Genomic DNA, 13,025 nt, shown 5'->3' with positions numbered 1-13,025 from the left:
TTTATAATTCCAGTAGATACGGTATCAATTTCCAGATCAAGTTGTCAAATTTTTTATGCCCCCATGATTTCACCTCACGTCAACGACTTGTGAGAGAGAAGCCAGCCTTATTCACATGAGGTATAGGAAAATATAATTGACGTACAACTGGTATAAAAGTGCTAAAGGATATCACTTTCTCCAACTCAAGGAAGGAGAAGGGTAAGCTTCCATATCTCTCTTCTTGTGAACTCCAGAGAGCTCCTTAAAGTTTCATTCTTCGAAATTTTCATGCTAAATTCGGATTTTGTTTTGACTTTTTGGTTTTCTTCATCTTTCTAGGATCATATTGTCCATATCTTTGACTAAATAGAGGAGCTTCCAGCCACATTAATATGGACATATCATCAGCCAAATGGTTCTCTGAATTGGTAATGTTCTGAATTGTTAATTATCCTGGAACAATTTTCCTTTTCTTTTTCTTTTTTTGTTAATATTTTTTTGTTACAATTAATTTTCAGGTAATCGATGATTACAATTTCATTCCTCAATGCGACTTGAACACTCTTGATGAAGGGTTTACTGCACAGGACATTGCCACTGCACTTGGGGAGAAATTCAAGCAATCTTTATCTTCTGAAAGTTATTCATCTTACCCAACTTTGACTACCCAAAACACCAAAACCACCACCACCACATTAAGTGGTGGTTCATCCATTAATGAGACTTCTCAGACCAGCTTTGAGAGGCCAGCCAAACAGCTCAAGACTAGTAACTGGAACTCTGGCATCACAGAACATGTTTCACCAAAACCCTCCTCTTCTTCCTCCCAGATTCTTTCTTTCGAGAGCTCGAGTTCACCGTCTTCCAAGCCTCAGCACTTCTGTAATAATTTTGACTCTACCTTGAAGCCGAAGGATGAGGCTCCATCCCAAATAAATATGCAGTTTTCACCTTTAATTTCCAAGTCTTCCATTAAAGACTGCAGCCAGGGGACTAAGAGGCCATACTCAATAACTAGAACACCTTCACACGCTCAAGAACACATAATGGCTGAGAGAAAGCGGAGAGAAAAGCTCAGCGAGAGATTCATAGCTCTTTCTGCCATTGTTCCTGGCCTAAAGAAGGTACTACATTTTTCTCAATGAAGTTGATTAAACCCCATTTCATATTAATAGCGGTAATTCTTGTTTGAATGTGTCGTCTATATTCGTAGTTACGTCTCGCAAGAAAAAATGGACTCCGAATAGTCTGTATGTTTACTAATTTAGATGTTTCAATTTCTTGGCTATAGATGGACAAAGCTTCTGTTCTTGGAGATGCTATCAAGCATGTGAAACAGCTTCAAGAAAGAGTGAAAGTGCTTGAGGAACAAACCAAGAAGAGAACCGTGGAATCCGTGGTGTTCGTGAAGAAGTCTCAACTCTCTGCTGATGATGGCACCTCTTCCTGCGATGAAAGCTTTGAGGGCCACTCTGACGAAGCTTCACTCCCAGAAATTGAAGCAAAAGTTTCAGAAACGGATGTTTTGATTCGAATTCACTGTGAGAAACAGAAAGGCTTTGTGGTGAAAATACTAAGCGAAGTTGAAAAGCTTCAACTATCTGTGGTTAATAGCAGTGTCTTGCCATTTGGGAATTCCGCTCTAGATATCACAATTATTGCTCAGGTATACATACCTTTCACTCATCTATAGCACTGAGAAAAGATTTTTATTTTTTTCTGTCAAAAGCACTGAGAAAAGACTATTCGATGCCGTGTACCGATATACAATACCTGATATATTATCGATGCAATATTGATACATGATCAAAATTTAGTCATATCAAACAAATTAATATGAATTCAATATGGTTAGATTGGTACCCAGTATGAGCGAAGCTAACAATTACATTTTTCTAAAAAAGTAATTTGAAGATGATGACATCAATGATTTAGTAAATTGTTTGCATATTTGTCTTGCAGATGGATGATGAATTCAATATGTCAGTGAAGAATCTAGCAAGAAACTTGCGAGTGGCTCTGCTGAAGTTCATGTGACAGGCCATGGGGCATTTTCATAGTCTGAGGTTTCTGGTTTTTCAATTAGCTAAAAGTTCTCTTTTCCCCACCTTTTTTTTCAACCTACTCTTTTTCCCAACCTTTCCGAGAAAAGTCCAATGCCTGTGAGTCTCCATTTTTGAGACCATCCACCATTGGGCCCATTGCTGAAGCTTTGTTTTCCCATGAGGTTTTCCCTATGTGTATTTGCTGGAGGGTTTTTTGTTCTTATTTTTGCGTGGTTGACTTGTTGGTACCACGTTGAATTTACCCACCTGCTGTTATTACAAGGAACCCCACGGCCAGACATTATTAAGTTTTTTGAGTTTTCATTTTTCAAATGAAATCTCTTCTTCCTAACTTTTAAGGGCTAGTTTGGTATCGATGTACTTTTAAATAATAATAAAACTGTGTATGATGTGCTATGAGAATAAACAGCTGTGAAATAAAGCAGTTATATGTTTGGTAATCTATATTTATAAAAGGGTTGTATAAAAAACAGTGTCATAACTTTTAGTAAACTTTCTTATAGAAGTGTTGTGATTGTGTATAATCACCAAAACATCTGTGATAAAAATAAAAAAAAAAGTTATTTATTTATGTTTTTTTTTGCAAAAATTCAAGAAATTTAAATACATTTACAATTTTTTTTTTATAATCTTAATAGTAATATACACTTATAATAAATAAAAATATATCTATGAGAAGGAAAAACCCCTTTTTCTCTCCCTTTTTTCTCTTGACCCTCCCCCCTCCTCCTTTCTTCTCCCTTCTTCTCGTCCCCCATCTCTGCAACCCCTTTGCTCTTTTAGCTTGAGCAAGTTTAGGGCTTCTCTGATACAAGCCACCCATCTCCCACCTGCCAACCCATCTCTTACCCTAAGATATTCCCACCTTCTCACCATGCCAAAGACTTTGATGGCCTCTAAAAACCAAAACCAAAACAAACCCACTTGTCGTTTATGCCCAGAATCAAAATTCTACCAACACTATGAACTATTTTGAGAGAAAAGGAAGAGATCTGTGTTAACATTAATAATGTGAGAGAGAGAACCTTCTTCACAGAGAAAGATAGATGTAGATTTCATCTAATCTTTCACAGAGTAGCAAACAAATTTTTAAAGAATCACAACACTTTATTGGAAGAATTTCTCCAACTTTTCTTTTAGAGAATCGACCTTAGGAATCGGGTTAACCAAGAATCGAAGTCAAGCATTCCAATTAAGTTTTTTACTGACTGTCAGAAATCAAAATATGAAAACCATAGTGATTACCAAAATTCCCTTACAAAACAAATTCAAATTGTTTCAACTACTTACACAATTTTTCTCAAACAATAAATTTTTTTGTTTTAACAAAAAAACATATTACATAGAACAAATGAAAAAAGTTCTCTGATCTAATAATAAATCTTTTTTTTATTAAAAAAATACAACTTTTTATATATTAGGAAAAAAAAAATTGCACACATCCTTTTTAGGGCTACCACACAGTGCAATTTCAATAATCAAAACCATCTATATTTTAGATATCCCTTCAAGGATCATCCTGCAAAAAAAATAATAACAATCAAAATATGAAATTGTTTGATCATCTAAAAATCTATAATAATTAAAATAAAATAAAAGGCACAATTCGTTAGATAAAACTAAAACAAAAAATGCAATAATCAAATGACTGAACAAATTTTCAATTTTCCTAAGTTTTAACATAAATTGTATTCAAAGCATAACAATCGTACAAGCCTGATATGAGAGGTGTAATAGAAAGTGAAAAGCTTTTATATCATTGTTCATTGGAGCTTGAAGTTGGCTAAAATATATACAAGATATTTTATCATGGATAAATAACCCTTTCGTTACCTATAACCTAATTCTAATTCATTTCCTCACCTTTAACCTAATCTCATTTAAGCCTAAACCTTGGTTTCTCATATATATTATTATAACAACTTGCACATTCCTTAATTAACAGAAACTGTCTAGAGGTGAAAAGGGGGTTATTTATCCATGATCAAATATCTTGTATCCGGCAAAAGTAGGATTTTGATCGGTTGTTAAGGGACACTATGGATTACGAGATCCCCAAGAACAATATATAACGAAGAATACTAACTATAATTTATAAGTAGATCCATCGCAGATTCCCCTCCCACTACAATTTTAAAAATAATAATATAATTAAATACGTACCCTTAGGGTCTGTTTTTATTATTTGGTTCTCCAATACCTCAGGTACTGTTTGTTATCAAATCCAATATATACCAAGTGACACAAATTTTTGAGATCATAGGATTGTAATTTATAACTACATATTATCATTGATTAGAATGAAACAGAAAGAAAAAAAGAAGTTGAAATCTTATGATTACCCAAAGCCAACCCATTGCCAACCATATGTTTTGATGATCCATCTATCGGCATTGACCTTTTAAAGTCCAAGCAGCAGCAGCTAGCTAGACACCATTGCCAGTGCACTGGCAATAATAACACAAATGCAGTGTCTATCATTTCATTATTAAAAGTTGTTAGATATTGCTGACTATTTAAAGAGATTCGAAGACTACTTGGAGCCTTATACTTGGGGGTAATTAAACTAAACAAATCTATAAGCCGCATGATTACATATTAATTTGCAAATCCCCTGAAATTTGAATGCACGTTTGAATTCGCTAAGCGTATGGTCTTCGAATACGTATGACACTAAATCATATACGAGTGAGATACATATATATTATATCAACCATTATTAGATAAAAACTTGGCTCTCTCAGTTGTCAGATTTGATCCTATTTTTTCGCCATAGTTGATAGGAGTTTCATTAAAAGTCCATATAGTTATACCATATTATAATGGAGACATTGTTGTCCTTACCAGTGCACTCCCCCCCACCCAAAAAAAAAAAAAATTAACAAAACTTTCTTATAACCACGTGATAGTTCTATGAAGAAGGATAGCTTATAGGCTGTAAAATTTATATACCACATGTAAAACTAACTAATTTACAGTATAATTTCATATAAAATTATACTGCAAGGGGAGAATAGTGCTTCCCCTATAATTATGATTCAATTCATATTTGAATTAGCTAGTCGATCTTAGGATTCTAAAATTAGAGTATTGACCCGTGTTCAATTCCGCCTTCCATTATCTGGAGAGAAACTTGACCTATAGGGACATTTCAGTTGTGAAAATAAAAGTTTCTCTTCATTCGTGAACTTCGTTTTCAATCTGATGCCATGCCAAATACAACCCGACCCCATTCTCTTATGTGAAAGACCAGACCCCCCCACCCTCCAAAATTCAACAAACCCCACCAATTCTTTATATCTTCCAACCATGTATTTCAAAGGTAGAGGATATCTTTTCAAAACATGTTACCTCAATGAAAGCAAAGTGATTGATGAAAAAGCTAAACTTGACTGGACGACAGAGGCGTAAAACAAAAAAGAAATGGAAGATATACATGAATTATATATAATGTTATGTTAAGTAGAGTGATGAGAAAATAACTATTGTTAATTAGCTGCTTGATGAGTAGCTTAAGATAAGAGTTAATTTAATCCAATCACGTTTATCATGTGATTACTGCCGGCTCTTTCCATGAATCGTGAGTTCTTATTGGTCATTCATTAATAAAATATATATGCATCTGGAAGGCCTTTGTGGATCGATTTGGACATCTCTCTTTTTTTTTTTTTTTTTTGGTCTGAAATTTGGACATCTCTCTTTATGCCTTCAGAAGCACACATGGGGGCCGCTGCATAAACTATACTTGTTTCCAATTTCGGATAAATCCAAGTTTTGGTGTACTTATTTTAATCTCTTTCCCGGCGCAACATGCCAACAGCTCATCTTATTAATATATATAATCATTTTTTGAGTTATATTATAATAAATAAATAAATAAATAACCCTAAACCCTAACTAACGATTGTGGTTTCTAGTGCTATTGCACATTGCATTATAATTAATATCTTGCAGCTTTTTAATTCCCATTTACATGGACAATGTTGATTAAAGTTTAGGCAAAAATGTCATCATTGAAGCATAAACAAGTGTACCAATTAGATCTTCGAGATCCTTCAATAAAGTCAATTGCTTGCTACTAAAAACTACGTACAGCTCACAAAGGAAGACAAAACACTTGAATTTCTGATCGATGAACAAGTTACTAAGTAAAAGAGTACGTCCATTTTTGAGTAAAAGAGTACGTCCATTTTTGAGTAAAAGGTAACTCACACGAAATGTAGCTATTGTATTTCTTTACAATAAAGGCGGTGCCTTGTTCACCTAGCAGAGCCAGATATTACTTTGCGTACTCGTAAACCCCAATTAATTATATAGATATTTATAAAAATACCCAATTCTAGACATGTATTTATAAAAATACCCAAGTACTATTTAAACATAGAAACATACCCAAAATGGGTTTTGGGTATGTGTGTAATGATGGGTTTTGGGTATGTTTATAAATGGGTTTTGAGTGTGTAATGATGAGTTTTGAGTATGTTTATAAAATGTTTTGGATGTTGGGTATTTTTATAATTTCAGCCCCCATTTTGGGTATTTTAGTGAAACTCCCTTAATTATATTGGTTTTTCCCTTTTTCATTTTAACGTGAAAAAGTATTGCTCCGTGAGAAATACATGCATGAAACGGGAATTAGCACTGTTTTGTTATTCCAGCAATAATGCTATGACGCGCAATAACTTGTTTTACATGGCATACAAGTATTGGCTGAGGATAGCAAAATAGTGTTATCCCCATTGCAACTGAGCACATTTTCATCTGAATGTGACTTGCCATGGAAACCAGTACCAATACTTTTTCTTATTTATAAAAAGGCAATAGAACTTTAGCACCAATATACTTTTAAGGCTATTGTTCGCGTAAAGCATGTTTAAAATTGTTACACTTTGAAAATTACAAAGTGAATACTATATATGTGATTAACATTGATAATTAGTGATCACTAGATACGATTTAAATTTGGGTTAAAAATAATATTCCATTCATCACTTTAAAAATAATATGTGTGCGTACAAAAATTAATTTTGATTTTTGAGATATATGAGAAGCTAAATAAAATAGAAATACAATTAAGATTCAAACTACCAAAATTTTGTCCGTCATACCATTTCGTCCAAGTTGAAGTCAGCATTAATTGTTGGTCCATAGTTGAAGGAGTCCTCCAAATGTGAAGCTACACCAACTTAATTAGTTTGTGTTTATACGTGCGTGTCCACCGACCAAATTAGTCAGTATTTTCGTCCTGCAAGTTTTTTTCTTATTTCCATTTTGTGTTTCTTCTTCCCTACATATATAAAAAGTAGTCATTCTAGAAGTAACAGTACGTAGTAGTAATCAGCCCAACATCATCTTTCCCGTTAGTATCTCACGAGTAGTTTATCTGCAGTTAGCAGGGCAAAAATGCTAATGATCTTGCTCGAAAGCTCTTTACACTTTGTTAATAGCAACGCTAATCTATGTTTATATAGGTTCAAAATCAATTACTATGACAGCTGAAGTTTTAAATTTTCTAATATAGCATGATGCTTAAGGCTTAGACGTGCATGGTTCAAGTCATCACCTCGGTTGTTAAATACAGCCAAAACAGCCATATATAGTACTGAAGAAATTAAGGAAATCTGCAAGTCATTGCTTCAAGGTGTCGCCCGAGTCATCATCCCAACAAATCATATATAAAAGAAAGAACAGAATCGATGCTCAATTATTTAGTTTGATCCTAAGCTTAAGTTAAAACTGCTAAATCTTTCAATCAGATCGTACACCTTAGAATATATCCTATTTTTTTGGGTTTTCCATTATCCCCTTTTAATTAAAACCACTATCCTTTATTCCTTTGTTTGTTGTATATATAATAAGTTCCAAGGTACCATTGGATTATCTATCTACCCTTTTGTTAAATAGTCATTAAGTACGTGAGCATGATGTGATTGATGACCATCATGAGCAAGATTATTGGAAGAGGAAATGGAATGGCTTGACCCGAAAATATATATATATATATAGAAATTCTCTTATGCGGACATCCGGACGTTATTATCGTGCGGACGCCGTGTATTTTGTACTACTCCTCTCTGTTTTCTTGCCTATTTACAATAGGATCCGCACGGTAATAACGTGCGGACATCCGGATAAGAGAATAACTGATATATAGTTATTCTCTTATCCGGATGTCCGGACGTTATTATCGTGCGGACGCAGTGTATTTTGTACTACCCCTCTCTGTTTTCCTGCCTGTTTACAATAGGATCCGCACGATAATAACGTGCGGACATCCGAATAAGAGAATAACTATATATATATATATATATATATATATATGGAAATGGCTACAATCGAGCTCGTGTGGAATTAGAACCCAGCTTGTCGCCGCCAAAAGCTGCCTTAGTGCATATAGTGAAACCTCAGCCAGCGCATAATTGCTTTCAAACTTTCACCCCATTTTCTCACATGCCTAAACAAAACTAATATAATAATAAGTAAGGCTTAAATGCCAATAATTTTACCTTTCGAGATTTTTTTTTCCCCAAAGTTAAGAAGGGAAGGGGAAAACTTACATACACGGGTACTATGGGGACTTGAATTTAGGACCACTTGGGCCAGGGGTCATTTGGAATTTACTTTATGTATTTTCAATTTGACCGGTTTAGTTCTTGTAATATTATTATATTAGTCAATCTTGTCCTTTCTATTAAATTATTATTTAAAAAATCATAAATACTATCTAAACTAATAAAAATATATATCACTAATTGTTTAAGGAAAAAAAATTCAATTAAAAAATCATCAGTTTTAAAAAATATAATTAAAAGGTTAAAAATAAAATGAAAAAAATTGAAAAAACAACCCAGACACGAAGTGGGGCGACAGGAAGTTACACGTTGAGAAGTAGGGATCGACCAAGGGTGTGTAGATGGTCATGAGTGGTGATGGTTGGATATTGACACCGTGGTAGGGATCGATACGGTGTGGTTAGTTGAGAGAATGGGGTGGCTTAGTTGGCTCATGGTGTTTGGGGTGGTGGTGGCGGCGGGTTGAGAGCAAGGGCAGGATGTATATGAGGCTGATGGGTTTCCAGTTTTTCTTAATAATTTTGTTATTTTAATTCTTATTTGTTATTTGTAAACTGAACTTTATAATTTCCTTAAACAATTAGAGTTTTTCTCATTAATTTTTAAAACTTTTAAAGAATTTTTTTAATGGTAATTTAACAAAATAGCCAAGATTGGATGACTAGGTAAACCACAAAATTTAAAGAGCCACATTGAAAACACTCATACTAAGGGGCGGTTTGATAACCATTTCAGTTTTCTTTTTGTAAAATGAAAACGGGAATTTTTTTTGGTAACCAATTTAACAGAAACTGATATAAAAGTTCCATACAAAAGAAAATGTTTAAAAACTTGTTTGGTAACTGATTTCAATTTCATTTAGTTTTATGGGGAACTTGAAAATGAAATTCCTTTTGAAGTCAATAAAAATTGTGAATTTGATATCATAGAATAAAAATGCATGTTACAAAGAGTTCGTAATATTTTTCGATGAATTTTTTGGAGTCCGGGGGAATGTCTGGTGAATTTTAAACTTAAAAGTCATAAAGCTCAAAATAGGGTCAAACACAAGAGTCGAGTAGTTAGGTTCAAGTTCGGATGTCCCAAATATCGAGTTTTGGTAACTTGAGTGCAATGTATGTGTGGTAATTTAAAATTGGTAAATGAGAAAGGAGGGTAAACAAAATGAAAACGAAAATTGAAGACACTATCAAGTTGTTTTTAAAAAAATAAAGGTGATTTTGAAAACTAGTTTTCACTTTTCTGAAAACACAAAATGAAATATATTACTAAATTTTTAATTTTTAGAAGAAAAAAAAAAGTTATTAAACGGGCTCTAAGTTAGCAGAACGGGTCAAATACTCAGACCATTTTTGACATTAGAGCCTATAAGTTATTAGAAATGAGTAGTGTTCACACTTTGACCAAGAGAAGAAAGCCTCCAAATGAATAGTGTTCATTCATCAGAATGCGGAAACCATTTTCACACGTGCCACTAAACTTTAATAGTAAATTAAATTGGATCTGTTACGTACAAATTTTCTTTGCTACCCTTTTCTTTTTAGTCATCTGCTCAGTGTGGAGTGGAGCGCGTTCGTACACCTATAAAACACTGCAAACTCGTCTTTCCTGCGAATTGGAAAACAAAACTTGGTTCTTCTCTCTTCTCAAGTCTTATTATTATAAGGTGAGCTTTCAACTTTCAACTCTCCTTTTCCTGTTTTTTTCCAAATACCAAGGAGTTTCTTTGAGGTTTCCACTCTTAATTTCTTCCCTGCACTTGTTTTTAAGGTTTTATGACAAAAGCTGGTTTTTCAGATTTGGGTTTCTTCTTCCTTAATTTAATCAAGCATTCTTCCATGATATCTTTATTCAAGTTTCATATCCCTTTATTTTTATCAAGAAAGAAGAAGTATAACTAAGATTTTACTGTCTTGTTTAGTCTAATCCAAAGGTGCTGCCAATTCCGATCCACTCCAAGGAAAGAAAGAAGGTGCTTAAATGGACATGATTTCATCAGCAAAATGGGTATCTGATTTGGTATGCAATTTATATATACATCTGAGCTCATATCCCTTAACATGAAGAGACTTTAACTAAGAAATTTAAAATACCAAAATAAATAAATAAAACTTTAGCAATAAGTTCTTCATAATTTGTGGTAGCTATCCATATTAATGCTTCCATATATATATATTTTTTTATAGGAGATGGAGGATCCTACTTTTATCCATCAATATGAAATGAACTCTCTGGACTACTCACTTGATGATCTCAATTTCCAATCTTTTTCTTCTGAGAGCTACTCATCTTACCCGAATTTCACCCCTAAAGCCACACACAACTTCGGCAACGCATCCATCGAAACTCCTCATCAGGCCGGCACTCAAGAAAGGCCAGCAAAACAGCCTAAGAACCACACTACTTGGAACCCTTGCACCACTGACCACACAATTATGGCCAAGGCTGCTTCTTCTTCCTCCTCACATCTGATTTCTTTTGATAACTCCAACTCATCACTCCCAACCAGTTCTCAGCAGTTCTATGGTACTCTAGACAGCACAATGAAGCCAAAGAATGAGGTGGAATATTCCAATGGGAAATTGAACCTTACAACTTTGATTTCCCAAGGTTCCGATGACCCCCAAACTTGTTCACCGAAACATGGACAAGGGATCAAGAGAGCAGCTACAGTCACTAGGAGTCCTTTACATGCTCAAGATCATGTTCTTGCTGAGAGAAAGCGCCGAGAAAAACTCAGCCAGCGGTTCATCGCTCTATCTGCCTTAGTTCCAGGCTTAAAGAAGGTACGTACTTAATTAATTGTTTCTATAGTTCAATGCGTAATATGTTCCCTTGTTAGATAGCTTTACATATTATGTTGTAAAACTGTTAATCTAACTATAAAGTTAGATTTTGTCTGCTAAACAGTTCAGATTGACCGTGTAATGTCTTGCAATAGAACAATTCCAGTAATATTATTGAAGTACAGCCAAGCTTTCTAAATGACCCCTTTACACAAAATTTCAGATGGACAAAGCTTCAGTCCTTGGAGATGCGATCAAGTACATGAAGCATCTTCAAGAACGTACGAAGACGCTGGAGGAACAAGCGGCTAAGAAAACCGTGGAAGCAGTGGTGTTTGTGAAGAGGACTCAGTACTCTGCAGATGATGATATCTCTTCATCGGATGAGAACTTTGAGAGCTGCTCCGACCAGCCACTCCCTGAAATCGAAGCAAGGGTTTCGGACAAGGAGGTTCTCATACGAGTCCATTGTGAGAAAACCAAAGGATGTTTGGCAAAAATACTAAGCGAAATAGAGAACCTTGATCTCACCATTGTTAACAGCAGTGTCTTGCGCTTTGGCAATTCAACTCTTGATATCACTGTAATTGCTCAGGTATATTTCAACACCTATTCACTAACTACTTAAATTAACATGATATTATTTCTTCTAGAAGAAATTAATGTTTGATTTTATGTAAAGGCCTAATTAATGAAACTTGTTATTTCTTAATTACAGATGGACGCTGCATTCAGCATGACAATGAAGGATCTTGTGAAAAACCTGAGACAGTCATTGCTCAAGTTTGTGTGACCAGCAAATCGGAAGTTCTGAAGTTCGCTTTGTGCTTCAGAGTTCGATCTAGAAGCTGGAAGATAAATAGGAATAAATTAATTTTATTGACAGTTTTCTTATGCATGTCTTTTTCCTCTTTCATGTCTTTTATTTTTTCTGGCTTTCATGGCCTTTTGAAGGAAGCAAAGCCTCTCTGTGAAGCATGAAATATTAGCCATTGCCATGGCTTTGTTTTTGTTGCGAGCGCGGTTTTATTTTGCAAGAGGGTTTTTTGTGATTTTTGCGTAGTTGACCCGTTGACCACGTTCAGTTTACCCTCCTGTTATATATGAAAACCTAGCTGCCGTTTTTTCTTTTATCTTTTTCATTTGTTTTCCGGAGGGGTTGTGTTAACTTCCTTTGTATTTTGTGACTTTAATGATTGATTGTTGTTTCTTTGGTGAATATTCTTCATTCCATGGCCCATATCTCACTTTGATATTCTATTGACAAGTTCTCTTTGTCGACCAAAAACAAAAACAGACAAAAAAAATCAGATTTTAGTTTTAGTTTTCATCTTACAATGGGCCACAACCAAGTATCGAACTTATCACAAATATTTATTGTCATCGCCATCACTGTGAGCCAAAACTGAAACCTCCTCCAACTTAATTGAGAAAAATACCAATAGACCAATGACTAGTTAGTCGAATTAAGATATTTAGGTTTTCAATAAACCTTATATTATTCTAAATGAAGTACAAAAGTTATTGTAAAACCACCCCAACCAAAAACAACAAAACTGTCTTTGTAAGACAAAGACGGGAGGAACCGCCTAAAAGTCAGAAGTAGAGCTTGCAAAAAA

General features: G+C 34.4%; 2 protein-coding genes across 2 annotated transcripts; both read left to right on the top strand.

Annotated features, from left to right (window-relative positions):
- Positions 1 to 2,465, top strand: LOC110769787 (transcription factor bHLH18-like). The gene is made up of 5 exons (XM_088254290.1): positions 1 to 201; positions 322 to 410; positions 501 to 1,106; positions 1,274 to 1,648; positions 1,945 to 2,465. Exons 2-5 carry the CDS (start codon positions 375 to 377, stop codon positions 2,017 to 2,019), a joined length of 1,092 nt encoding a protein of 363 aa, XP_088110416.1. The 5' UTR covers positions 1 to 201; positions 322 to 374; the 3' UTR covers positions 2,020 to 2,465.
- Positions 2,466 to 10,324: 7,859 nt separating this feature from the next.
- On the top strand, positions 10,325 to 12,526 carry LOC110769793 (transcription factor bHLH25-like). Its single transcript, XM_021973834.2, has 4 exons — positions 10,325 to 10,639; positions 10,807 to 11,406; positions 11,630 to 12,001; positions 12,125 to 12,526. The coding sequence occupies exons 1-4, from the start codon at positions 10,601 to 10,603 to the stop codon at positions 12,197 to 12,199; spliced, it is 1,086 nt and encodes a 361-aa protein (XP_021829526.2). The 5' UTR covers positions 10,325 to 10,600; the 3' UTR covers positions 12,200 to 12,526.
- The last annotated feature ends 499 nt before the right edge of the window (positions 12,527 to 13,025 follow it).

The sequence above is a fragment of the Prunus avium genome, chromosome 6, assembly GCF_965620075.1.
Source record: "Prunus avium chromosome 6, drPruAviu1.hap1.1, whole genome shotgun sequence".
NCBI classification, from domain to species: domain Eukaryota; kingdom Viridiplantae; phylum Streptophyta; class Magnoliopsida; order Rosales; family Rosaceae; genus Prunus; species Prunus avium.
This window is presented reverse-complemented; position numbering and strand designations above follow the sequence as displayed.

Excerpts from the sequence above, each read along its gene's own strand:
- LOC110769793 (XM_021973834.2), top strand. The coding sequence starts at position 10,601 with ATGGACATGATTTCATCAGCAAAATGGGTATCTGATTTG. Across the intron at positions 10,640-10,806 it reads CAAAATGGGTATCTGATTTG|GAGATGGAGGATCCTACTTT; the intron begins GTATGCAATTTA and ends ATTTTTTTATAG. Across the intron at positions 11,407-11,629 it reads TAGTTCCAGGCTTAAAGAAG|ATGGACAAAGCTTCAGTCCT; the intron begins GTACGTACTTAA and ends ACAAAATTTCAG.
- LOC110769787 (XM_088254290.1), top strand. The coding sequence starts at position 375 with ATGGACATATCATCAGCCAAATGGTTCTCTGAATTG. Across the intron at positions 411-500 it reads CCAAATGGTTCTCTGAATTG|GTAATCGATGATTACAATTT; the intron begins GTAATGTTCTGA and ends ATTAATTTTCAG. Across the intron at positions 1,649-1,944 it reads ATATCACAATTATTGCTCAG|ATGGATGATGAATTCAATAT; the intron begins GTATACATACCT and ends TTTGTCTTGCAG.